Genomic DNA, 27,323 nt, shown 5'->3' with positions numbered 1-27,323 from the left:
TTCTCCCTGGTAACCAACAGACTGCAGAAGTAGCCCTTGCCAACTTAAAGAGCAAGTATGAGAATGAGAAAGCGATGGTTACGGAGACCATGATGAAGCTGCGAAATGAGCTGAAGGCTTTGAAAGAAGATGCTGCCACCTTCTCTTCCCTGAGAGCTATGTTTGCAACAAGGTAAAGAATATAATGAACTCTACAAAATTCCTGCTTGTGTGTGGAAGAGTTGAACATCCTTCCCATCCACCCTGCAGAGAGTGGAGTGGTGGGTTCCTTTTCCCAAAATCGTTGCTTGCAGTGTGTGTGTCTGTGATATGCTCCTATTGATGCATGGATATAATGTGCTGCCGCAGAACATAAAGCTGTTGTGGTAGTATTTATTCAAATTGGCTGGGAGATTGTCCTTGGTTCTTGAAACCGTTAGCTCTGAGAAGGAGTGACATTTAACAATGAAAAATGAGCATTTATTATGCACTGAAAATGGGACTCTGCTTGACCTTGATGATCTAGAAAAAGGTAAAGGTGTTGCAAACACTTTGGTGTTCTTAGGGTGTCCATCCTGCAGTTGGGATCTGTCGTTTCATTGACCTGTGTGGGCTGATTTGGTTGCTTTGTCTTTGGAACTTGCTTCTGCTTCTTAGTTGTGCTTTGTGGTGTTAACAAACATAAACCCCTGCTGACATGTAGAATCACTGAATCATCAAGATTGGAAGAGACCTTTAAGATTGTCAAGTCGACTCAGCACTGCCACTTAACCTCTAAACCACATCACCCAACACCAGATCCAGAACCTTTTGAACACCTCCAGGGAGTGTGACTCCACCACCTTCCCGGCCAATGCCTGACCACCTGAAGAGTGAAAACATTTTTTTAATATCTAATCTGATTCTCCCCTGTCTCAGCTCAAGGCCATTTCTTGTGATCTTCTCACTGCAGGCACGGCAGAAGAAACTGGCCCTACCTCACTACTTTCAGGCAGTTGTAGAGAGCGATGAGCCTCTTCTTATGAAGGCTAAACAAACCCAGCTCCCTCAGCTGTTCCTCACAGGACAAGGTTCTGTGAGCCTCGTTGCCCTTCTCTGGACCTTCTTCAGCCCCTCAATGCCCTTTTTGAAGTAAGAGGCCCAAAAATGAATGCAGTGCCCAAGCTGTGGCTTAACCAGTATCCAGTACAGGGGGATGACCACCTCCCTCATCCTGATGGCTACACTGTTCTTGATACCGGCCAAGATTCTCTTGGCCACCCAGGCACACTGTTGGCTCACATTCAGGTAGCTGTCAACAAGCATCCACAAATCCCTTTCTGTGAAGCAGCTCTCATGCCACTACTCTCCCAGGCTGGAGCTGCCTGGGGTTGCTGCGATTGAAGTGCAGGATGTGGCACTTGGCCTTATTGCATCTCATGCCATTGTCCTTGGCCCATTGGTTGAGTCTGTCCAGACTGTCTGTAGAACCTTCCTACCCTCGAGGAGGTCAACACTCCTACCCAACTTAGTGTCATCTGCAAATTTCTGGGGCTGCACTCAATCCCTACATCCAGATCATCAAGTTGTTAAACAGGACCAGCTCCAAAACTGAGCCCTGGGGAACAGCACTGGTGACCAGCCCCAAGTGGATATAGCTCCATTCAGCACAACTCTTTGGGTCTGGCCATCCAGCCAGTTTTTCAGCTATCAAAAAGTCCACATATCCAAGCTGCAAGCTGCCAGTTTTTTAGGAGGATGCTGTGGGAGACAGTGTCAAATGCTTTACTGAAGTCTAGATGGACACATCTAAAGCCTTTCCCTCTCTACTAAGTGGGTCACTTTATCATAGAAGAAGACTGTGTTGGTGAAGCAGGACCTTCCTTTCACAAATCCACAGCCCGGTTTGTAGGTCTGTTTGTTGTCTTGCGTGTGCCATGTAATGGCACGCTACAAGCACATGACATGTCACAGCACATGACACGTCACTTGCTGTAGCAGTGGTAAATGCTGTTTTGCTGTGCATGGTGGTAGCTGCTGCTCTCATTGATTTCTTCTTTTAGACTACACAATTGTTCTGTGGAGTGTTGAGGCAATACCGTCATGTTCCGCAGTCAGGTCTGCTTTACACCTCAGGAGTGCTCAGTTTGCTTCTGTGCAGAGATGGTCCTGGGAAACAGGAAAAGAGGAATCTTTATCTAGAAATGGCCAGTTTCAGCTCAGGGGGATTCACAGGGACACCTCTGGCAGTGTTCATTTGCCGTGCATCCCTAAATGCATTCCAGGCCTTGCCTTAGAATGCTGTTTATTGTAACCTAGACACCTGCATTTAAGCTAACCTACAGTGATGGAGGAGTCTGCATGTGCTCTGTGCTGCTTCCTTCTTTTCACTCTCTGGACACTTAGAAAAATGAAACAAAAAGCCATGAAGGGTTTTCTCTGACGCCTGTTAAGAAGCACCATAGTAAGGAATCACGTGGATAGAGATGAGGATTCCTCATTTTTGGAGGTGCTTCTACAGCAGCTCTCAAGTTCCTTGAATAATCTTTGGCTTCCTGGTGATTCAGTCTTCCTCAGCTGTATTTATGCATGGAGTAAGCGTGGAAACCAAGGAATGCTAATGGTTGAGCTATGGCGATTTATTCTGCCAGAGAATGGAATACCCTGTACTGTCTGGATTTGTCCTACTTTCTTTCCTCTCTGTCTCCATTTCTGGAGTGTAATTAATAAGCAGAGATTGCAAGATCTTTGTTAGTTGTAGATCAGCTTCAAGCTGGGAGGAATTGGAGGCAGAATAAAAGCTTTTCTGAAAGAAACAGGAGCTATGTCCTGACACTTGGAATTATGGGTGAATAGAGGAGTGAGCTCTGTTTGGAAATGTACAACAGACTCCCCTGACTAAATGAACAATTGTAATTTCTGAACTTAAAATATGCTTGGTAACTGTAGTGAAAAAAATGAGCCAGGAGCAACGGAGGATGCAGCAGTGCAGAACCTGAAAGCAGCTCTCCCCTGCTGCGGGGGGAGGGCTGCCCCAGAACCAGAACATGCAGGATGGTCATTCCATGGCCACGAGCTGTGGGACTGGTCAGACGCGGTCCTTGTAGAAGCGTCGCAGGTTTAGAAAGGCAGCTGTTTTGTTCCTGGTCTCCATGGTGGTTTTATTGTGGAAAACAGGGGAGGAGTGGGGAGACTGAGGAGGGGGAAGGGAAAACAAGGGAGGGTACAGGTTCCATACGAGCCCAGAACCAAAGAGGCCCGTTCCGGATGTTGCTGGGGTTTTTATCTCTAGGGATGGGAGGCGGTCCTGACTCACATCCAGTCAGAAGGGGTCAGGGGGGCGGGGTCAGGGATAGGAAGGACACACATTACAACATATCTACTTTTTCTCTTATACAAAAGGAAAAAAATTTTTCTAGTTGTTCAGAGTCTTTTGGAGCTGGTAGAAATTTCTTCAGTAGGGCTGGAGTTGAAGCTGGTTGGCTGAGATCAGGTGTATCTTGCTGCTCTGCTGCGTGATGGGGCTGGGCTGTCTGCAGTGCCCCCCCCCCCAGCTTTGATGTGCAGGAGGAGGGGCAGAGCTTACACACCGCCAGAAAGAGACAGGGAATTTTGGGAAAAGTAAATTTTTAGAGAGCATGGTAGAGGGGCTATTTGGGGAAGAAGAGGGTAGGAAAAAAGGGGGTGAGGAGTGATTTTTTAAAGGGTAATGGTACAAGGGGGGAACTGGCAAGGTGCCTGAGAGAATCGGTAGCAACTCAGCGTCTTTTTTGACGGGATGCAGCCTTGTTAGTTACCTCCTTATGAGAATGGGAGGGAAGAAGGGACATGGGAAGGAGGAAAGGTATTAATAGGGGTAAACAAAACATACTGTAACTAAAAAAGGGTTTTAACTAAAGCAAATACCTTTCTTTTTTGAAGATTGGGCGGAGAGGGCCTTTTCCGGAAGCCCTCTCTAGCTCAATTCTCAAAATGCAACGCTTGTTAATCTGTTTAAGGTTAAAATCAAAAAGAATGTGCTGGGGTTTTAAAACAGAGCCCTACAACCTGCCTTGTTCTATGACTCAACCATTCACACCTCTGCATCCCCTCCCCTGGGGGGTGCCTTCAGCCATTCACACGTTTCCCAACCCCTCCCCTGATTTGGGGGTGCCTCCAAATCACATTCATACAAACATTCACTCCTCCTCTGCTGCAAACTACACCTTTAGCAGAGGTCCAGGGTCGGAAAATTTCCCTGAATAGGCAGTGCAGGTGCTATCGGCTCACCACTAGAGTCTCTCTTTCTCTTGGTTGACTTTTGCCGACTGACAAGACTGGTCACCGCTTTCCGGTCCCTTGCAGTCCTCTTCGTCACTGTTTTATCCTCAGCAACACAACACAGACTTCACAGGCTTTCTACAAGTCCCTTCAGGGTCCTCTTCTTGGGACACGCCTGTGTCTTTAAAGAGTCTCACAGCTCACGGCCAACGCGTGTGCTGCACAGCAGAGATGGTGTTTGGCCATGCAGAGTTGGTCTCGCCGGGGGAGGGGCGCCCACGACACAAAATGGCGGCTCACAAGATGGCGGTGCCCATGTGCGGGCCACGCGGCCAGGGTGGTCTCCGTCTGCAGCGCAGGCAGCGTCCTGCCGCGTCGGCGACTCCCTGCCGTGCGTTCGCCGCTCCACCGCAGCCCTGCGCGGCCCGGTGGGGAGGCGCGGGCCCCGCGGGCTGGCGGCCAGCTCGGCCCGGCCCGGTGCGGCCGCACCGCTGGCCCTGCTGTTCCCCGAGCGCTGCCGGCTCCTGCCGCCCCCTGGCTCCCGCAGGCTCCACTGCCCCCCGGCGTGTCTAGGCAAGTTCTTACTCTTGCCCGCATTCTCCACTATTTGCGGCAGTGCAGAACCTGAAAGCAGCTCTCCCCTGCTGCGGGGGGAGGGCTGCCCCTGAACCGGAACACGCAGGATGGTCATTCCATGGCCACGAGCTGTGGGACTGGTCAGACGCGGTCCTTGTAGAAGCGTTGCAGGTTTAGAAAGGCAGCTGTTTCGTTCCTGGTCTCCATGGTGGTTTTATTGTGGAAAACAGGGGAGGAGTGGGGAGACTGAGGAGGGGGAAGGGAAAACAAGGGAGGGTACAGGTTCCATACGAGCCCAGAACCAAAGAGGCCCATTCCGGATGTTGCTGGGGTTTTTGTCTCTAGGGATGGGAGGCGGTCCTGACTCACATCCAGTCAGAAGGGGTCAGGGGGGCGGGGTCAGGGACAGGAAGGACACACATTACAACAGGAGGACTCAAAAAACTGAGGATAGAGTGAGTGGAGATGTGGCCTACTCCTTTTGTCTTAGAAGCATTCCTGAGCCTTGCATGGCAGTTAAGCAGTTGGCCTTGGAGTCTGCGTCTAAAGAGCCTGACATAGTGACAGTTGCACAAGAGCATGAAGACTTGCTTCTTTCTCCCAGAGTGCCCCATGTTTCAGATGCCACAGTAGCTATCAGGACTTAGTACTGCAGGTGGGGTACTGTCATCCCTTTCCCTCCCGATCCATGGTCGGGGAGGGTTAAGTAGCTTGGTGGTTGGCAAAGTGCATTACTCTCAGTGGCTGTTTCATGTAAGTCTCCATTTCAGGTGGGGTAAGCTTGCAAGTGGTGATCCTAGGTGCTTTGGTGGAGATAAGCTCAAAAACTGTTTTGGGGTGTGATTTTTAGTCATGTTGCAAATAATCGGAAGTACTACAGTTCAATTTGTCTTCATTGTTGCAAACAGCCTGCTAATGGAGCGCCTCTTAACAGTCCACATTAAGAGTTGTGTTTCTTCCCCCCCAAGAGGTTTGTATTAGTAGAGACTAATAACAAATGATGGAGCCTTTACCCCTTCTTGTTTCTTTTGGAGTTTTGTTCCAGTGTGGCATAAAGCAGACTGCTGCACATGTATTTTCCACAGGAAGATACTCATTTTGTAGAATGTAAGAGAACTGTAACAATATGTGACAGTTGGAGGCTGGGCATGAAGATAGTAACTGACCTAATTTCCTTTTTAAAGTAGGTTAATCCTTCTAATTTGACAAAACTACCAGCTATTTTTAATAAGTAATTAAAATGCAGTAAGACCTCAGCTAGAGACAAGGGGAGGCTTGCACAACACAGATTAACAGCTGCCAACTCTGATAGACTGCCGCAGCACTCTAGACAGCACTGTATGCCTAAAACAAAGTTGTTGTACAAAGGGATAAGTCAAGTTATGAGTAATGTACAGAGAGCACATATTTGCAGTTAACTCACTTCACTTGGAGCTTTGTTCAAGTGTATATGAATCAAAATGCTACTTTCAAGGTGATGCTGAGTATTTATTGAGTTTACTGTGCCCAATGCCCTGCAATATTTAATGTGACCACCAGCAGCAAGTAGGCATAAAGCAGTGATTAGGAGCAGGGGGTCCCAGATCAGGGGTTGATATTACTGGTGGTATTTAAGTCACCTCAGAGTAATGTAGGAAGCAGGGAACCAGGAGCTATCGCTGTTTTTTCCTGGCAAAAATATGTCATTTTCAAAACATATTTTATGGTAGGCTTGCATTAGTTTGTTTAAGCTCCCATTTAGTAGGCTAAGAAAATTAAGATTTTTTTAACACAGAACAATATAAATCCCTGCGTAAGTGTAAGGAGGAGGGTTAGTGGCAGATTTTCATAAATCAATTCATCTTCCTCTAAAATACTGTCAGGAGAAAGATTGATTCCATTCGTTGCTAGAAAAAGAGCTGCTCCCAAGTACTTTGAGGGAACTTGAATATATTCTGTGTTCTAATGGTTTAGTGTGGGAATGAAGCATGACGTCCTTGTCTTGTAGATAAAGATTCAAGATTGCCTTTAAAGATACTTGATTGCCTTTAAGCAATTTGTTATTCAACCTTGCAAGCAAATCAGAGCTCAGTTTTCTTAAAATTGATTGCAGGGGGAAAAAAATCCTGATTTAAAACAGATGAGAAAAATCCGACCTAGATGTTCAGCTTGAGGCTTGTTTTGGTTAACTTTTCAGTATGGAAGGAGAGAGGGAGAAAACTGAAGGTTTCTGCTAGTTGTTTGGAGAACACCTCTGAAGCTGCAATTTCCAGAGTACACTGCCAGTGCTAATGAAGCACAGCTCTACAGGTTCATACACCAGCAATTTGGGTTCAAGTCCTTGAAGGATGGTTAGATGCAAGGCAGAAGGCCAGTGTTGCCATCCTTTCACAGCCAAAGAATGAATGCACTGGGAAAAACTTGTCATGGATTAAGCAAAGGAGCAGTTTAAACACAAATCTGCCTTTTAAAAAGCAAAGATTATTTTGTTCTGTTATGCTAGTGTTTTCCTTGAGTTCAATTTGCTAAAATTTGAGTAAGCATCCTTCGAAAAATTCTACTAAATACAGAAAATGGCAACAACCATACACAGTGCAAGCCCAACAAGGGTTTTGGCCTTTCTCTTCCCTGTGTTATTTTTTTTTCTGGTTTTCTGTCTTTTGATATAGCCTGCAACTCTCTTGTCTCTTTACCTTGCATGTTCAGTCCTACATGCCCTATGGAGTGCACCAAAATCCCTGCTCTCTGGAAGGACCTCCCATGTGACAGGTTGCAGCCAGTGGGGGATGATGTAAAGGAGGGTAAAAACAGCCCAGCTGGCTCCTTGCTGGCTTGTTTATTTAGGGTTGGGTAACAAAACTAAACTATGTTCTCAGGAAGTTGCATTTGTCTTAACAAACCCTGACAGACTTAAACTGGTTCTGAGAAGTGATTCAGGATACAACTTCACTCCTCTGGTGAAAGTTACAGGCTTCTCAACTTTGCTATACATATAGTCTCTGGTTCTTTTCCAGAGCCTGAGTACAAGCAAGGGAAGTGAGAGAGCAGACAGACCAGAAGGCTTTAAAAAGCAGAGAACAAATGTGCCCAGATGTAATTAATAGCTATGCCCATGTTCCAGTGCTTCATGAGCCATAAATAAAGGGAGAGACAAACTGCAACAAGTCAGCAAGGGGACAGGTGGGTGGCAAGTTAGAACATATTGGAAAAATGGAGAAAATATAATAAGATACTAAAATGACAAGATAGTGCTTGTGGTGGAGAAACAAAATCATGATTACACATAAGAAAATAACAGCTAGCTGTTGTTCACTAATGGAGAAGAGGTGTTTCCAGTGAATGTATGCATCAGCTCAGAATCACATTCTCGTCAGTTTTGCAAGTATTGAAAGCATTTGGGGAAATATTCTTGTGTTCATGGACTTCAAATGCCTGCAGCATATAAAGGAGTGTAAATTCATGTGGAGAACAAACAGTGCAATTCTCACAGGATTGAGAGTTACAGCTAAAGGGTCTTCACACTGGCCTCCACACAGTAGAAGTATTCAACTTCTCTAAAAATATCCCACAGGATTAATGCCCAGAGGGGCCAGACACAGATGATGTGACTTTGACCATTTCCAGAATGGGATTCTCAGATGGGAGTAGCAGCATTTCTCTCCTATTCCTGATGCTAGATCTAGAGGTGATGAATGGCATCTAGAGACAAAAAAAAGATCTGGGCTGCAAGCACAGATGTTGTGCACACACTCACATTTATAGCACTGATGTGCCTGCTCTAGACTCTGTGTCTGACAATTAAAATGTTTGCTACAAGTAATGCTGCATATGTTGAGATTCAGCCTTGATGAAGGTGCCTCTTGTAGATAGGCCATGAACTCAGGTTGTAACAGTCTTCTTACAGGGATTGCTTAAAGTGGCTATGTCCACACCACCTTCTCGTGGTTTTTGGTGCTCTGCTGGAGCACTGCTGCTAAGGAGAGTGAACCACAGGATGCATTCCTGTGAAATAATAGTGGTGCGCAGAGCTCCTCAGAGTAGACTGTGCCAGCTCTTGTTTGGTGGCTTGTCTGCCCTTTTGGTTTTAATCAAAATGGGAAGTGAGTTACTTTAAAATATGAGAGATTACTGCAACAGCAGTTACTTGTCTCCATTGTTTTACTTGTCTACTTGTCTACTTGTTTTAGATTGACAAGTCTGGTTTTGTTTGATAATTCATAGAAAGTGTCAGTTTTTGTAGGTTGTAAAAAGCAAAGCACATGCACAGCTTGGGTGGTGTGAGGTGGAGAGAGCTGAAGAGCTTGGAATTAGATCATCCACCCCTGCCACTCCTTTGATTCAGAACTGGGAGAAATGTTCTCCCTGTGTGACAGCTTTACACTTCTAATCTAGTAGCATAGGACTATTACTTTTAACCTTTATCTATAAAAAAAGAAAGGAGTTTTCTTTTGAATTCTAGGAGGAGGGACTTTGCCATATAAGTTTATCATCTCTTCTTGAGAGTTTTTATTGGTGGAAATTGAGAAGAGCTGTGATGTCCAGCACTAAGGGGCTGTCTGTCTGTAGCTGTTTCAAACTACAGGAGAGATTTGTGGTCTGATTAATTCATTTAATACCTTTTACTAATGCATATTGATTACACATGATTGATTATAGAGATTCTGGAAAACTATACCTGGATATAAACCACTCTCTGTAGTGAAAATCACAGTGAATTAGGAATATAAAAAGCACAGGGATTATATCTTTCAAATATACAACTCCAGTGAGTTTTCTGTGCAAGGTATTGCGGAAGTAATTACAAATTATCAATTGGCTATGGTTGCCATTGATATCCCCTTGAATCTGCTTATTTATTATCCTAAACAGCCTAAATCTAGGGGGTTCTTCTTTCTGCATTCTTCAGGATTTGTGCTGTGTTTTGTTCTTCAGGATTTTGTGAAAAACACGTTACTGGAGTTTGGATCTGCAAACCCAGGCAAGAGATGAACTTAGTCTACTTAGTCAGGATGTCTCAAAGATACTGACCTGGCAGAGGGCCTGGCTCCTGCCATTGGATTTGTGTGAGTTCTGGCATAGCTGCTCTTGGAATAGAGCACATGGCAAATTCACTTGCCAGGAGCATGCTCACATGGGGTTATGCCTTTTAATACCTCTGCTTCACAACTTTGTAAAACATAAATCTGCTTGGTTTTATGGCTATGTAAAACTCTGTCCAGTGTGAGTTCCTTCAGAGAAGACCAGCTCAGGCAGATTGCACGAGATCATAGAAATTACCTGCTTTCTGAAGACATGCTTGTCTTCTGCTGTCAGTCCCTAGTAACATCCTTCTGTTCTTCGACTTACACATCCAAGTTGTGTACAGGCTGCTTCCAAAACTCCCCTGGGTGCTGAGGAGCCCAGCTCCGGTACACCAAATGTGGCACACAGGCATACCAGAAGGGACCTTGTGAAAGGAGCTTCAGTTGCTTTATTGCTGCCATAACCTTCTTTCTTCCCTGTGTTCCTCTGGTAACACAAATTACTGCTTTCTCTGCAGATGAGCTGATTTTCACCAGAGGTTGGGGTAAGGAAAAGGTAGGGGTAAGGTGTTAAAAATCAGTCTTTAGTATTAATTCCTAATATAAAGGTTGAGTTAGAAACAGCAGGTGGCTGATCTCTTACAGTTGAATGCAATCAGTGCTCATTGACATCTCATTTTAACTGTGTCTCTGCTAATACGTTTCCCAGTTTATAATAAAGCTGAGAAATTGTGGTTTTAATCTTCCATGTTTGAATTGCCTTAGTGGGTTGACAGTTTAATCTCTTGATGTAGAAGTAGTTGATGCTTCTCTCTAATGCCTCCTTCAGTCACTGTTGAGTCACTTGTCTTGTTTCCTTGGAAGTTGTCACATGATCCTCATTGATTGCAGAGAAGAGAGGAAAAATACAATTATGCCCAGGTGCATTTGGTTACATCACTTCTTTGTTTTTTTTTTCCTGGAACAGAGCTTGATTCACTAGTGAATTTGCTTACAAATGATATTAAAACTATTACATGCTGACCCTTACTTAAACTGGTCTGGAGAACACAAGCAGTGTCTGTAAGGCACAAGCAGTGTTTGTGGGAAGCAGTGGTATGCAGTTTTGGAAAATGCCAAGTTATGTTTTTCAATAACTTGACTTCAGAAGGTGTTTTAGAAGATTTAGTTTTTATTTCTTATCATTATATTTAACACTCAAAATGTTTTTTTCCTCTGTGTAGATATGTGTGTATAGCTTGTGTTGTTTCTAAAAATCTAGTTGATGTTTCCCTAAGCTGCTTTATTTGTGTTGTTGTTAATTACCCATAGTAAGAAAATGGGCAACATTAAAGTTTTATGTTCACTATCTACTAAAAGCTGTGAATGTGTGAAAGTATAACAGGCTTATGCTAATTTCATATTCTTCCTAAAAGTATGAAAGTGAAATTATTTTCTTTCAAAGGTGTTCTTAAAACAAAGACATCTTCAATTCTGATGTTATTGAATATATAGCTGGGAAGTAGCATGGCAAATGGAATTGTAAAAGGCAAGGAGCTTTTATTGTTTTGTCAAACAAAGCAGTGAAAATACACTTTAACAGAGCACAAAGATATGCTGCAATAGCTGCTGCTGCCAGCTAAAGCAGGTCCAGACCCTGTGTCATCCTAGATGCTTAGGGAGGCTACATTACTGGGTTTTGTTTTGGGATTTTTTGAGAAAGTTAAATTGAGAGTCAGCAAGTAGCACGAAGGAAGAAAATGGGGTAGATCCCCGTCCACCTCTGCGTGCAACATCTACAGCCGCTTCTTGGAAACTTCTCGCCCCTTCATTCCAGTAAATTATTGTAGTGGTTTGCACAGTGTGGTGTTCCTTGATCTTGGATGGCTCTGCTTGCATCAGGAAAAGGTTTGAGTTTGAGACTATATGATTCCTTTTTGGATTAAAATTTCAGGAAGGCAGGTTCAGGATACAGGATGGTGTGTAGGCAGCGTAGTTAATGCTCTTGTCTCTCCTGAGTCATTTCTTCTGTAGGAGAGAACAGTCACTCAGGTACGGTTAAAAACAGCAGCTGCATGTATGCTACTGATAAAAATTCCCTTTTGTTGGGAAAAAAGGAAAAACTCCCTGAATAAAGTTTTGTGGAAAACAAAAAAACAAACAACCAATTTAGGTATTTGAAATAGTGAATACCTTGTCTAAGGACAGTCAGTTGATGTTGTAAACAGTTGTGCTAACAGTAAACTCTATGAGATAATGACTTGCTAAAATAATCTTTTGGAGTCAAAATCCTGGCTTCAATTACAGCTTGGCTCACATGGGAAAGACTTTGCTGCTTTCTAGACTATGCCAGGCATTTGTCTGTGTCACCAATCAGCCATTGGCTTTGGCGCAACTAGCTGTGCTTGATCAAGAGGCAGCAATGATACCAGAACGTAAGTAAGAGTGTGTGGGAAGTCCTTGTTCTGCTTTACTGCAGTGGTTTTGTTTTCACTTCCTTATCTTTTTGTTCCAGGTGGGGTGGGGATTAAGAGATCCGCCCCCCTTGCTTTGGCTGGCCTGGACTAACACTTCTCTGCTGCAAGTCAAATCAACACAGCAGCAATCTTGACACTACTTCACTGAGCTGAAAGTTTTGGACCTACATTAACTTTGTGTTCTGTACAAAAATGTGGATATGTTTTGATTCACAAAAAAGAAGCTGGAAAAGGGGGGGGGGGGGGAACCTCCCCCTATTTTTACATTGCCCTAATCTTTTGGGAGGGTAATACTGAGCTTGAAACAAGGGGAACAGGGACAGGTCACTCCAGTGCCAGATCATATTTTGCTGAAGCAATTACATTCCATTCCTCAAGGAATTGGTAATGCTATTCTGGACATCCCCCTGGTTTGCAGTAGTGGAGCTTGGAAGGAATCAGGTTTGAGGTGTGCACAGAAGAGAAAGCAGAAAGGTCACTTCTGGTATAACCAGACTTGGCCTTACACCTCAGATGTCATGAGTGTTTGAAAGCTGGAGGGAAACCCAACAGTGTCTCAAACCTCCCAGGAATATTTAGCCTGTGCCTTGCTCCCACCCCCAAGGGAAGAAAACACCTGGCATCTGGAGCAGCAGGGCACAGGGTCAGTAGGATGCTGGGAGCTGTTCAGTTTTGTGGCCACGCCCTCCTGCTGAAGCTGGTGACACACTGCCTAAGGGGAGTACTCTTATTCTTTCAAGATTATTTTAGCCTTTTCAGACTTCCTAGGGCTGTTTCAATCTCTGTTCATCTCTAGCGCTGAAATGGGTTAATGGGACACGATATGGCCCTGAGTCTGGCTTCCATTCCCTGGATGGTAGGAGTTGGTGTAGTGGTGTAGGTCCGTCTGAGAAGGGCAGATGTTGGTGTCCCAACAAGTTTGACGTTCCTGGGTTTGTTTTTTTTAAAAGAAAGATCCCTCACATATTGTTTTCCCCTGGGCTGCACAGTCTGGGAGAGGCTGTGAGGAACTCAGAAAAATTAGTGAGATGCCCAGAGGTGTGAGGGGACAGATTCCTGTGCACATGGGCACCCCAAACTTTCTGGTCTGTAAAGCTGCTGTGCAGTTATATTTCATGAAGTTTTATATTTATATCTCTGAGTTACTGTTTAATCTCTCTATGTATTCAAAAATAAAATTCTGGTTTTTTTCTTCTTGCTATTTATATTCTTAAGCAAATATAGTTAGGAATATAGGCCTAATCCTGCTGTTTAAAGTATGCAGAGCAGAATTTGAGGCTGGATAGTATAAGCACAGCTGATGAATCTGCATATCCATGCAGTTTTGTTTTGTGGTGGGTTTTTTTCCATTCTGCCTTACATTACTTAATGATGATAAATGTCCCTTAAAGTCAGGGGCTTTTCCATTTCAATATTAAAAGGAGTTTCTCTGCTGGTATTTTTGCTTTTATGGAGAAGCTGTACTTTACAGATGGTAAATTCCAGCTGGTTTCTATGAATATTTATTTCTCTACCCACATGCATAACTGTTTGTGCAGTAAATATGACCTACATGTAGACTTTAATTTTTTAAGTTGCTCATGGTGCAAGTTAATCAGCTTCCAGGCTCAGTGACAATGACTGTAGATGGAACAGCTTGAGGAATTCATACAGCTTTACCGCAGCCTTCCCACTAATTCAGTTCCTTTAATTGTTCTAAAATTGATTTTGATGGTGAGAACAATTATATAAAGGCCCCTTGCTATTGAGAAGATAGCCACTATTTATTGCATAATTAGAGCAGGTTAAAGTAGAATTCTGAAAGATGCTTGTTTTTAATAATGCTGTTCAGTCACCACTGGAGATTTGTTATTTGGACTTTGTGTAATGTAACAAATGGCACAGTTCAGGTGCTCATCAACTGGTATTAATGGCCGTTCTAGCACTGGCCATTTCACAACATTCGTGTTGCTGCCTTCAGACCCTTTACAGCCTGAAGCTTAGAACCACAGTGATCTCTGTAATCAGAGATAAAAGTAGTATGACTGCATGGGGTCTACTTGCAATGGGAGGACATCTCACTGACATTCAGACATGAGTACAGTTACATCAGGCTCCATACTTCCACTCTCCAAGGAGGCTGTTAATTACACACCATCTTGAAAGGCACTAACATTAAGTGCTGAGTATGGGGTTTTAGGAACCCCAGTGAAAAATAGTTGTAGTTTTCTACAAGTTTGGTTGAGGTGTCTATTTAAGACTGTGTATGGAAGCAGCTGCAAAGCTATCACTGCTGTATAGGCTGGACACAAGAGATTTATGTTCATAATGGAACCAGGATTGCTAAAGATTTATGTATTTCACTGCAGATGCGATGAATATGTCACACAGCTGGATGAAATGCAGCGGCAACTTGCAGCAGCCGAGGATGAGAAGAAGACTCTGAACTCCTTGCTTCGGATGGCTATCCAGCAGAAACTGGCCTTGACCCAGCGCCTGGAACATTTGGAACTGGACCACGAGCAGTCCAAAAGGGTGCGCACAAAGTCTGCCTCCAAAGCCAAGGGCAGTAACCCCAGTGTAAGTCACATTTGGTCCTGTGGAGACAGGTCTGAAGGATCTGTCCTGAACAACCAGGTGTTTTGTAGTGACAAATATAAAATCTGTTGTGACTAGGACAGATATCTAGTAAAACCATATCCTGCATCTTCTTTTATGCTGTAACTGTCAGCATAAATCCCCACTATCTAATGTCACAGTGAGTTGACTTGTACTAGTGTGTTGTTGAACCAGGTAATACAGATTGTATTATGGCGGTCTTAACTGTAACTAATGCGTAAGTATGGGGATGCTATTAACAAGTTAATAGTGGAAAGCAATTAGTTTTTTCCACAATTAACATGTCTGGGATTTGTTGTTTATGGTAAGTGTTCAGAGAACACCTGATAGAGTATATATCTGGTGTTACTTACCGTAGTTCGTATAGCACAAATGTGATCCTCCAGGGTTGCAGCATACTTCAGTAAATGCTTTCATAAGCAAAAACAAACAGAAAACCTTCATTGTAACTGTGGCTTAAGAAGTGGTGAAAAGCAAAGGTTAAAATTAGAGCTATGTCTTGGGAATGCAGGGCATTTGGAAGCTGGAGTCAAACTTAATCTGCCTGTTGTAGTGGATGTTAAATACTTGCTTTTGTATCACCACTGACCAAAGTCTAAAGCTTTTATAGGCTATAAAAGCTAGAAAAAACTTGGTACGTTATTTACACTCTGCATCCCTCTCCTCAGAGGGATAATCAGAAGAAACTTGCACATTTATATTAAAAATATGCAATATTTACTCCATCGTATACAAAATATAAAATGTTAAGAATTGGGATCCTGCCTGGTAGACAGTTCCACTTTAAGAGGTTATGTCCTGAAAGGACCTTTGTGGTCTTATGTTGCTCCTTGCAAGCATAACTCTTTCGAAAGAACCTGTCTGAGATATCCTGTACAGGAAAGAGCCTGTAGCCACAACAGTTTGTATGTGTAGAATTAATGTGACTATGGTCTAGCATTGTTGGTCACAAACAGTTTTTCTCAGCTCTCAGTATTAACCTAAATAGGTAGCATTTTAGAGCTCTGATCATTTTTCTAAGTACACAGAATATACTGCATTCCATGTGCAAGCCATGTGTTTCACAGGGCTCTACGTTAGAGGCACAGGAAATTGATCCAGATCATCCTGCTAATAATGATTTATGAAGTAGCTTAGTGCATATATTAATCTTTAAAAACAAATAAATCTTTGTCTGCTATTGAACTTTTAAGGGGCATTTTTAGCCACTTAATTACAATAAGTTCTATAGTATAAAAGTGTACTTTATAATTGGTGCCTACATAAGAGAAAAAGATTGAAAATGTTCCTTCTAAAATTGTGGAAAATTTGTGGAGCACTGAAAGGCACAGCTTTGTTTAACCCAGTATTTGAAGTGCCTAGCCTCAGACTTTATTTTAATGTAAAGCCCTGTTCATTTTGTACTCTTTCAAATACTTTTGTACGCCTATAGTGTTACTAAAAGCAATGCGAGCCTGTGCCGGTGAGTGCTCAATAGTGCAGTTCCCAAAGCCATTCTAACCCTGTGCTGTGGTTTTGCTCCTCTGCCCGTCTCTGTTGATGCTCACAGCTTGCTCTGCACGCTGTCCGTGTGCACTCAGGAGATACCCCAGTGCTAACAGAAGCTAATAAGAGCACAGCTGGTTTTCCGACTGAGAGGAAAACATGGGGGATTTTGGCTTCCTGGGTATTTTTAGGCTTGTTGGGGGGTAGTCTTCTAAATTAATACAGTGAGATTTTAAACACATGGAACTTTGCTACAAAGCTGGGAGCCATAGAAATGCTGCAGCCCAGAGCCAGAATTGCGTTTATTGATCTTGAGAGGAAGGAAAAACCCCCAAGTGATTCAATTCTAATACATTGCTCAAATATCACTGCTTAGGGTTTAAACAAATTGCAATTCTGGTTTTAGAAACTAGGCCCTGTGTGTCTGTTATTACTTCTTTTAGAAAATACTGCATTTTCCTGAATTTGAGCTTTAATATTGCTAAATAGCAGGTTTGATATTTTAGAAGAGACATCTTTTATAATTTTCAGTCCTGCTTTTCTCTTTGCTGCACAATCTTCCAAAAGGCCTTCATTCTTCTTTTTCCTGCAATAAGTACAATTTAAAAATACATGTTGAAAGCAGGCTTTTGAGTGCTAACTTTCTCTGCTCTAATAGACTCAGTAAAAATTCTTTTTCCACCATAGCAGGGAGCTTTAACATAGTTTTCACTGCTTCTATGTCTCTAATGGCAGTACTTTTACGAAATACTAATGTCAAGAAGGTAAACTGGAAAAACTAATTGAATACATTGTTAGGGTTCTTTTCAAATTAGTTGCAATTTTCTGTAACAATTTCAATGTTACCAGACACTGACCATTGCTATCAGGCTTGGCATATTCTTTCAGTTCTGACTATGAACAATTTTGCTATTAGCCCAATAGTGATAGTGATAATTTCCATCTTCAGTAATTTCAGCAAATATTTAAAAAGCATAAGAGCCAGCCTGACTGCTTTTTAAGTCTATCATGGTTATGGTTTATCCTGTCAGAAAAAGAACTGAGGAATGGTGTAAAGTGACTTGATCCTGCTGTTTGTATTTTTAGATAATATTTAATTCTTTATTACAATTTCTTGAGACATTAATTTGCTGTAAGTCTTTCATATCAGTCTCAGTGGGTTGGGGTAAAGCATGGAAAATTCCTTAAGCCATCACCTACCTCTGCAAGCAGGCTCTTCTCAATGATTCTCTGCATAGGCCTGCATGATATACTGACCTGCATGTTTCTAGAGAACCTAAAGCTTCACTGAAAACATTTCTTGCACACTCACTGCTTTTAACCCATGCTTGAAGAGCAAAGCTTTATTCAGTACTTGTAAGAATCCTTCTTTCTGCAAAGCGTTGCTTCCAGGCTGAACCCATGAAGCCTTGTTCACCTGGTGGAAAGCCATATGTGAGCTGGAGTGGCTGCTGTTCCCCCAATCAGCTAACAGACCCTCAGCCAACTAACCTGTCTGTGCAGCACATGGAGTTAAGTTTTCAGTTGACTGAGAAATAAACACTGGGGTTTTTTTTCTAATGCTATTTTATTTTTCCATTTTTCAGCTGTAGAATAGTCCCTGGAGAAGGCCTTTTCAACAGTGCAACAGCATTTCTTAGTCCTCCTCACTCTGGTTCAAAGTGGTGGCCCATTGCACACAGAATGGAAACCACTGACCTGATCCTAACTTTTGAAAACAGCTTTTCCTATATACTACCTGAAACCTTCCCTTTCTGTCTGAAGTTATAAAACAAACAAGCTTTACCTGTAAGTGCTGCTGCAGTAAGAAACCTTACAAGTGCTGAAGAAACCTACTTCAAATGTAACGCTTACCATGTTAGTCTGTGCTCTCCTGTTGGATGGAGTAATTTACTTCATTGCAGATGCTCATTTTTTACCTGATTGTTAAACCTGTGCACTTTTGATATTTTTCTTTAGCTTCTTCAATTCCTTATGTAGAAGAGTTTATATAAATGCAGTGGTTTGTGCTCATAGTCTCTCTCCAATTTGGAACGTGTGATTTATGAATTATATATCAGCATGTGGCAGAGATTTTGGGGGGGCTCTAGATTGTGATTAGAAAATAGTTTCAACAAAAAGCAGGAGCTCTGTTGAACTATGTGCTGTGCTTCAGCATCTTTTTTGTTATTAAAATGTTACGCTTTATATGTTTAAATTACTGATTTTTTTTTAACTGCCATGTTCATTAAGAAATCCAGGGTATTCAAATTCTGGGGTTTTTTTCATATTGTATTATTATTCTTAGGAATAGTTCAATGTAACAAGAAGAAAACTTGACTTTGCTCTTGTTAAAACAGTAATAGGCACTTGAAAAAATATTAAATAAGTAGTGTTACCTATAAATTACAGAATTCCTGGGTTTTAGGAAGTTGAAGTATTATTGATTAACAGAATTTTATACAACTATACCAGTTAAATTCCAAATTGGAATTGTTTTGTTACTTTTTCATTTTATTGTGCCAAATTATGGTACATTTAGAAAGAAAAATTCTAAAGTGGTCAATGATATGGTGTTATCTATCGGCGCCTTTCTGTCACTCATTATTGCCAGTAGTGCCTTTGATCATTTGAAGGGAGACTCTTAGAGTAGCATAGGCTAAGTCCTGTCACGTAGGAGGAATGGAATAGCTGGTTTGGAATTTGTTAAAGATGTGGAGCAATAAGTGCAAAGTGAACTCCCATTTCGCACATTTTTAATGGTAGTCTTACTGTAGAGATTATATATTCACGGAATTGTAAAAAATTCTGTTAGTCAATGATATTTCATCATGCAAATCCTTGCAAATTCAGGATTATAGAGGGAAAAAAACAAAACCACAAACCTGAACAAACCCGACTACATTTTGGGAACCAAATGGACTCATGTTGAATAGATGAGCAGTGTATGACCACATTTATGGTATCAATGTGGGAATGTGTCGGGAATGTTGCTGGGAGGGGAGGTATGCAGTGGTGGGTGCAGGAACCACGGCACTGTGTGCAGATTTGGGCCGCAGCACATCGGGATCTCCTTTGCATGTTGTATCTAATTGTGATTTCAGCAAACAGAAACAGAGAAGCGCATCAACAAGCCATGTGAGGTTCTCAAGGCTTGGTGAGGCCCATGTGGATTATTAAATTGGTACTTGCTGGAGGGGAGCCCTCCCACTTCTCAAAAAAAGTATAAATTGAGCTAATATTGATAGTGTGGAAAAGAGTTCTGTTTGCTGGAAAAAAATTACTATTCCTAGATGTGGGGACTTATATTTCCATCTTCTGTTACAGTATTGATTCATAAGAAATATTGTTGCATTTAAAATTACTACATTTGTATGTGGGTATTTATTTGAAATGATGTCAAAGTACTGTATTATGTTCTATGTGCATTACCTTTTAGTGGTGGGTTGATCTCCATTTAATGTCCTATGCATGTATTCTTGCCAAGTAACCTTTACACAGATCTGAAAAACAAAAAAGTTGAAGAGAAAATATGGAAACTTCTTAAAAGGATAACTGTGTATTAATTGGATAACCTTAGGAGGAGGGATAGAGGGCAAAACATTGCTTCCAGATTAATAAAACTGTTTTTAATGTAGGAAAGCAATGTGCCTGCGTAAAGGTAGTCACATTGGCAGGAGCAATAAAAGAGAAAAGGAATTGCGTATTCTGCCTGTTGGTTTTGTGGTTTAAGAAGGTGCTGGTTTAAGTCATCTGCAGAAGGGATTTTCAGCCAGGGGTCAAATAAATACTAATTTTTATCTGAAAGAAACTGAATACCTCACATGAAGTTTTCTGCAGAACTAGAAAATTAATTATTTGTGCTCACACTCAGGGAGCACCATCCTCCATTATTCCATGAGATCTTTGTGGATTAGTTTTGGCCTGGGTCAGACTGGTATAATGGGTGTCGCTGAATAGCCTTGCAAACATTTGTGCTGGTACAGGCAAAGTAAGGGTAGGACTAAGGCCTGTGGTGTCAGTGGTAACAGGTCATCCTGAAATTACATCTTAATTTCTCATATAGTCTCCAAAATACTCAGATCCTCTTAGGGCCCCATCTAGCCTGGCCCTGAACACTTCCCTGGAAATGTTTCCTGGCCTGGCAGTGTTCCCTGAGCACTCTGGTCTGGTGGGAGATGTCTGTGCTCGTGGCAGGGGGGTGGAACCAGATAGTCTTTAGAGTCCCTTCCAACCTGTCAGGGATGCTGTGAAAATTTATAATGTTGATGTTTGTCCAGTAGAATTAGCAAACAAACTCACAAAAAGCCCCTCAAAGAGAATGCCCAAAGCCTGAGGGCAGTGCTGAGGTTTGCCCCATCAATACAAAGATGTTTCTGGATCAGTGACTTAGTACTGGCCCCTAGCAACACTAAATATGGTTTTATACTCTAGTTTAACAACTCTTGTGTCCTCAGGTAGGATTCTCAGAACCATTCTGCTGATCATTTCTCTATGTGGTAGCAGTCAGCTACATGACACCAGCTCATCAGCATAATTTATAGCTGGAGAGCAAGATGCCAGTTTTTCCTTGGGCATTGGAAACATTTGCTGAAGGTTATGCAGTGAACTAGCAGAGCATGTGTAGAAGTCTGCATTTTCTATAGCAGGAGCTTTAGCTGCAGGATGATCTACAGAAGAAACAAGGTAAACCCATCTGCATGCACGTGAGAGGAGACCTGTTAAATAGTAAAACAGTGTGATTCAAGAATGCTTTAGTAAGAAAGAAAATGAGAAAGTCAAGAAAGAATATTTAGATTAAAAGCTTGTCTAGTGAATAGCTATTAATTAAAACATTAATTTCTTTGACTCTTTTCTGTGTAGAAAAATCCCCTCCCTATGCCTGGGGGGAATGTTGCCTGTGCAGAGATGGAGGGTGGGTGCAGCATTTCAGCTGCAGATGTGGCTGGAGTTAAGTCTCCAGGAGAAGAATCTGCCAGCAAATGTCACACTCCTGCTTGCTGTGGAGTGAGTACTTCAGCATTGATCCTTTGTTTCTTGCAAGTAAGGCTTGAAAACAAGTTGCTCGCTTCCCAAAAGAGGAACAGGGCAGATTTCTGGATGTACAGAAGTGCCTAAAGATAAGAGACCTGGAAGTTCCGTTGTGCCTGGTTTTGTGGGATAAAGGCAATGAAAACTAAGACATTGTAGCTTTTTGGAGATCCCACTAGATAACATGGTGAAATTCAGCTAGACAAATATTTACAGTAGTTATAGTTTCAAAAATATATTCACATTCTTGTGGTTCTTTAAAGGCTGATGCATTAGATGGACCTACAGGACCAGGAGAAGATATTTTTGCATCCAAGAACTTTGAAAAAACAAAAACTATAAAGATCACCTCTGTGAGCTCATAACCAAGCAAAGCAGCTAGGTAATGTGATTATTCTGAGTATACTATTAATTTTGTGTGTTACTTTGAATGTTTATCTATAAAAGCTTCAAACAAACAGTCATTAGTTGTTGTTGGGAAAATCAGTCATGTACAAACCACTCAAAAGATGGCTTCATCTGTCCTCTCCCAGGAAAGGAAGGGAGGATGCTGCTTCCCAATGCAAACACAAACTTCCCCAAGACGGAGGCATCACAGCTAGGGAGGGAATGTTTTTCCTCATCTTTTGTGAGACTGGTATCGCAAAGGTAACCTGAGAGCTGATCTGCCTGCCCCTTAGCTTATCCAACTCAATGACTTTGGGATGTACTGCAAGTGAGGGGGTTGTAAAATGTCTTAGGTCCAGTAACTGTTTTAAAAAACTCAAACCATGAAAGCCAACTAACAAGCTGGATCTGGTCCTAGATGTTAGAGTACTTCTGAAGCAAAGGTAATACCCTGAGTGGGAGCAGTGTAATGAAAGTTTATTTTTGTGACTGTGCTGGAGGAAACCTGAGAAAAATTTTAAAATTTAGACCAAATCTATACTGATATCTAACTAGGACAATGTGTGTAATGTGTTACTTGCAGATTGAAGTTACATGACATGAGCAAAGCTTAAGTTAGCTACATGTAGATGAGGTGAGTTTAAGGCAGGCTGAAGTGAGTTAGTGCATGTCCAGACCTCCACCAGCCTCATGAGAATAAAAATTTAACTAAGCTGAATATTACTTTCAGGGCAGAACCCCCAAATACTGTAGATTTTGACTGAATCAAGTATCATATTAGAAGGACACTCTGTGTAGGCCAAACATGTACATGTGTGATTCTCTTTATGTTGCAAGAGTTTTGAACAATTTTATATATTTGAAGTATCTCTGATGTTACTTTTAAAATAAATGTCAGATGGTTGGACATTTAGGCTGTGAATGTCCTAGGCTAAAATATTGTAGCAGACTTAACAGCCAGGGGAAACTTCCAAACTGATGATTTAGTATATGGTTTTAAAGAGATCATAAGAGAAAAAAAAATTAAAAGAGCAAAACTTTTTAAAGTAAATTCTCACTAGCAGTTACATGATCCATTATTCTCAATAACAGCATTTTAAAATATTTTTTTAAAACTCATCCTTTCTGCTTTTCAAACAGTAATCTGTTTGAGGAATTACAATAGTCCATAATTAAGTTTAAGGAGAGAATAAGAAACAATTCATTTAACTATACACTGCTTCATATTGCTTGACATAATTTCTTCTATATCTTCTCCACAAAACCTTACTCCCTATTTTTTACACAGAAATTTTAGGTTCACTATTCTCTCAGCATTCAGGTACATGCTAACTCAAATTTAGGGAAAACACTCAGTTTGGCAGGTCTGTAATAACAAACATTTTCCCCTTAATTTCTGGTGGTATGACTGTTCCTAACTATGACAGTTATTTCTAATTATATTGACTAAACATTCAGGCAGCTTCTACTAATCTCAAATGTTCCTTAGCTTTTTTTCCTCTGTTGCTTCTACCCTGGAATTCAAATAAATGCAGCTCAAAGCTTTATGAAGGGATAGAGAATGAACTATTTGATCCAGCAGTGGAACATCAGCTTCTTGCTATTGTCAGATGAGCAACAAACCTTCATTGAGCCAAGTATCAGAGTCCTGGGGGCTGAGCAGAAATCTCTCTCCTGTGTAGCAGCCTGATGTCTCCGTCAGGGAGCAGAGTGCTGACATGCCATGGACAGTGTCACAGGGAGGTTTTATCATGTGATCTTACCTGGCTCTAAGGAGTATCCTAAATTTACCCTGCCTTATTAAGATGGGAAAAGCATTAATTCTTTTTAGCTGGTAATCAAGTGGTTGTTTAGTAACAGGTCTCAAAAATAAGATTCAGTTTGTAAGAGTAAGTTCCTTGTGGTTTTGTCTTTCTCCATAGGGACAGAATTCCCAAGTATCAGCTCTCACCAGTGCTTTCCATGCTTCGGGTGCCAGAGGTTTTTTTGGTTAGTGCAAATACTCGAGTCAAACAACAGAGCTCAGGCATAACCAGAACCACCTGAGCTGGCAGTGAGGCACCTGCATGGTTTAGCTACAGGTACTGCTAGTGAGTTTAGCACTGGTAGTTATTCACCACTGGTAATTATTCTCCACAACCAGAGATTTGCTGTGCTTCATAGCTGCTGGCAAAAAGCTGGTGTTCAGCTTTCCTGATTCTGGATGCTCTAATCTGAATAACAAAGTGAGTAACACTGAGAACAGTGTGCTGTTCTGTCACCATTGTCCCTAGGTGCTGTCAGGTTTGAAGATGAGGCAACACCCCGCTGAGCTGAAGTTGCACATCTGACCATGCTCAGGGAGCTGCGCCAAGAGAAAACTGACCGCCTGTGCAGCTGCTGTTGGGAGGCAGAGCAAGCGCCCTGCCTCCTGCCTGGGCTCCCTATAACAGGGCAGCCTCTAGCCTTCAGAGCCTGCCATGATCAAAAGCATGGCTTCACTCTGGCTGGTTCTTGTCCTGCTGTAGGGTTTGTGCAAGCTGCTGGGTGGATATCAGCTATCAGTATTGGTCTTTGCTGCTGTTATTTTAGGAAGCAGCTGGAATGAGAATGAATCCACTTATTGTCCACCACATAATTTGAGTTGCAGGAACAAAGCCACCTTACTTGGTAATACCTGCTGGCTGACTGACCGGGTGGGTCCCTACCACTGGCATCTTCTGTCACACTGCTGGCAATTCATCAGCAATGGTGACACCATCTAGATGTCTCTGAATTGCACCTTGTTAAAGGCTGCCAATGAAACTCCAGGCCTGACATGCATCATTGGCGGTGGTGTTTAGGGTTTGTGGTTAAGTTACTGCTTTTAGGTCTAGAATGGGAGGGGAAGAGGAATAGTTTGCATCTGTGATTTTTTTTCTTTGTGATATATTGATGAAAGCCTGGGTGTTTTTTTCTTTAAATAACCTGGGAATATCTTTGCCAATTGAATGTTTTCTTTGTGTAAGAAAATACTTGCTAAAAGCTTGTTCAGCCTTTAATTAAAACAATGAGGGCATGGAATTGAGAACACTTCTACGAGCTGTGATACTGTGGCTGAAGTCTTTTTCATTGTCTCAGTATAATATACAGTTAGGCTCTCAGGGTGTTCACAACTCCTCCAAGTTAGCAACAGTCCACAGCAGAACTGGAGTTGCAGCCCAGGAAGGGGACGAGAGCTAAAGGTAATGTTCGTGTTCTGCCTTTCCAATCTAGCTGCAGAAGCTGGTTGAGCAGTAGGAAGCAAGGTAAGAATCCAGGCCTTTCTCTCCTCCCTTGCGTTTCTTACCATTCTTTAAGCCACTGTTATCACGAGCTTTCCTCGTCCCTTTTCTGACTTGGGTTAGACTCTTCATTCTCTTCTGGACAGCTCTTCCCCAGGGGTGTAAAATGAGACTCTTGCTCCTGCATCGTATCTGCAGAGTTCAATTTGTTAAGAACCCTGACAGAAAATCTAGCAGGGGGGCACCACATGAATCCTCTTCCTGTGTTGTTTGTAGGGAGCAAAATTGTCATTTTTGTTTCTCCCCTTCCCCTGAAGGACACTTTTCATCAATATCCTGTTTCAGAAGGGATCTTTCATGGAGCAGAAGGAAAAAGCTACTACTTCTTGGGCTTCTACTCCAGCCCCAAATACTTATTCATAGAAAAACAGATGTGTTTCTGTGGACTGAGAAGAAGAGGAAGTAGCAGAAGGGGAAACAAGAAAGTAAAGGGAAAAAAAAAGCAGTGAAAAAAAACCCAGATGAAAGCATGCAAGAGTATGAAAGGGGCAAGAAGGAAAAAATGGCAGCTATGGCTGAAGCTGAAGCAGCTTTGAGCAACTTGAAGCAGCTGGATCTGCTGTGGGCATGGATTATTTGGCATAAAGCCTAGGAAAAATTCAATTCCAGAAAAGAAGCTGGCAATTTAGGGTAGTCTGGTAGTACAGACTGCATAGTGTGCATTTCTCCATCTGAAAAGGATTAGCTAGCACGTTTATCAGCTCCAGGGGTTAGGAAGAGGGCACAAAGAACATGTGGAGGAACAGTGCGAAAAAATGAGGAGAACATGTAAGAGAAAATTTTGTTCCCTGGCATATTTGAATGCTTTTGTGTGTGGTTTCAGAATGTCTCATGCAAGTGTTCTGGATTCCAGTAACCTTCTGTTTTAAGGCTTCAGTTGATTCAGAATTACTTCCTCCTGACGTATGAACCTGAGCCCAGCTGTGTCCCGGTGAGTAAGAAAGCCAATGATATCCTTGCCTGTATCAGCACTGGTGTGGCAGCAGGACCAAGGAAGAAGTGACCATCCGCCTGTGCTGGGCACTGTAGAGGCCCCCACCTGGAATCCTGGGTTCAGTTTTGGGTCTCTCATGACAAGAAAGACCTTGAAGAGCTCGAGCACGTCCGGAGAAGGGAATGGACCTGGGGAAGGGTTTGGAGGGCCAGTCTGTTGAGGAGAAGCTGAGGGAGCAGGGAGCCTGAAACAAGAAGGTCCCCCCTGAAGGATTTAAAATCCTGAGGGGATTTAATAGACATGTAAATGTGGCACCTGGGGACATGGGTGGCCTTGGCCATGTTCTGGGGTAATGGTTGGACTTGATCTTTGAAGTTTTTCAAACCTGAACTATCTGTGATATTTATTCTAATTAATATCTGAGTCAATCCAAACACAGCTGTACTTAATGTCCCTATCAGGTGTAAGCAGATATATCTGACTAGCCTCAGGTTAGGGTGCTTTTAAGCACATTTTCAATTAAATTAGTTTCTGTGGTGTTACATTGAAAGAATTAAATTTGGTGCCTACAGAATGCTACCAGCCAAGTAGTCTGTGTCACTACCAGCTTCCAAAGCTAAAATAGCCCAGGCACAGGGATACCTTATACTAGTGATTGACACACTGCTGGGAGGTCTGGGGGATCTTTGACCTTGAGTACCCTCTCGAAATCATGCAGAAAGTCACAGACAGAGGGAAACAGGCAATGATTTGGAGAGTCAAGAAAGCCCACAGGTCCACAGAGAGGGGGCCTCAAGATCTGGGTGGGTAATGTGGCAATTGATCCTTCAGTGTCCTAGAACAGCTGAGATAGCATGGTGATAACCACATAGTGCTCAGCTCCACAGTACCCTTTCAGAGCCTGCACTTCTGCAAGCAAGCACCATCCAGTCTGCACTAGGTGCTCAGCTAAAATGTGGAAAGTACTGTTGGAAGTCAGGGGTAGTAGCACTATGTTCAAAAAAGCAGGCTGCAGGGTTTGTGTAATTACAGACTCTCAGAGCTGACACAAAATAAAACTATTCTTCTGTGGAGCTGTTTATACTGGGCAGTGTAAGACTAGTTGAAGTAGTGAGAAGAAAATTTGTGCACATGCACTTCAAGAGACGGCACAGGAGGGAGGAGTACATGAGGAGTACATGTCTGTGCCAAGCATGACACTTGCCCATCAAAGACATGACAGGAATGTTTGTCTCTGACATTACTGGCTGTGGGTTTTATACTTTGTGCCCAGCAAATCAAAGCATAGCTTTAGACATATGAGTTAAAATTTGTACTAGCAGATCCATTTATGCAGCATGGCTGGAGAATCTGGCCA

At 42.4% G+C, this 27,323-nt stretch overlaps 1 protein-coding gene across 2 annotated transcripts in view; it reads left to right on the top strand.

The window, feature by feature from the left end:
- BICD2 (BICD cargo adaptor 2) overlaps positions 1-20,018 on the top strand; it is a 109,059-nt gene extending 89,041 nt beyond the window's left edge. Inside the window, exons 6-8 of one of the 2 annotated variants that reach the window (XM_085073180.1) lie at positions 21-172; positions 14,599-14,809; positions 17,920-20,018. In XM_085073180.1, coding sequence (XP_084929306.1) covers positions 21-172; positions 14,599-14,809; positions 17,920-17,925 — 369 coding nt within the window. In that variant the 3' untranslated portion in view covers positions 17,926-20,018. Of the gene's footprint in view, positions 1-20; positions 173-14,598 lie in introns of both variants that reach the window. The other variant, XM_085073179.1, reaches the window with a different exon arrangement.
- Positions 20,019-27,323: the final 7,305 nt, after the last annotated feature.

The sequence above is a fragment of the Lichenostomus cassidix genome, chromosome 12 (genome assembly GCF_008360975.1).
Source record: "Lichenostomus cassidix isolate B80296 chromosome 12, HeHo_3.0, whole genome shotgun sequence".
NCBI lineage: Eukaryota > Metazoa > Chordata > Aves > Passeriformes > Meliphagidae > Lichenostomus > Lichenostomus cassidix.
This window is presented reverse-complemented; position numbering and strand designations above follow the sequence as displayed.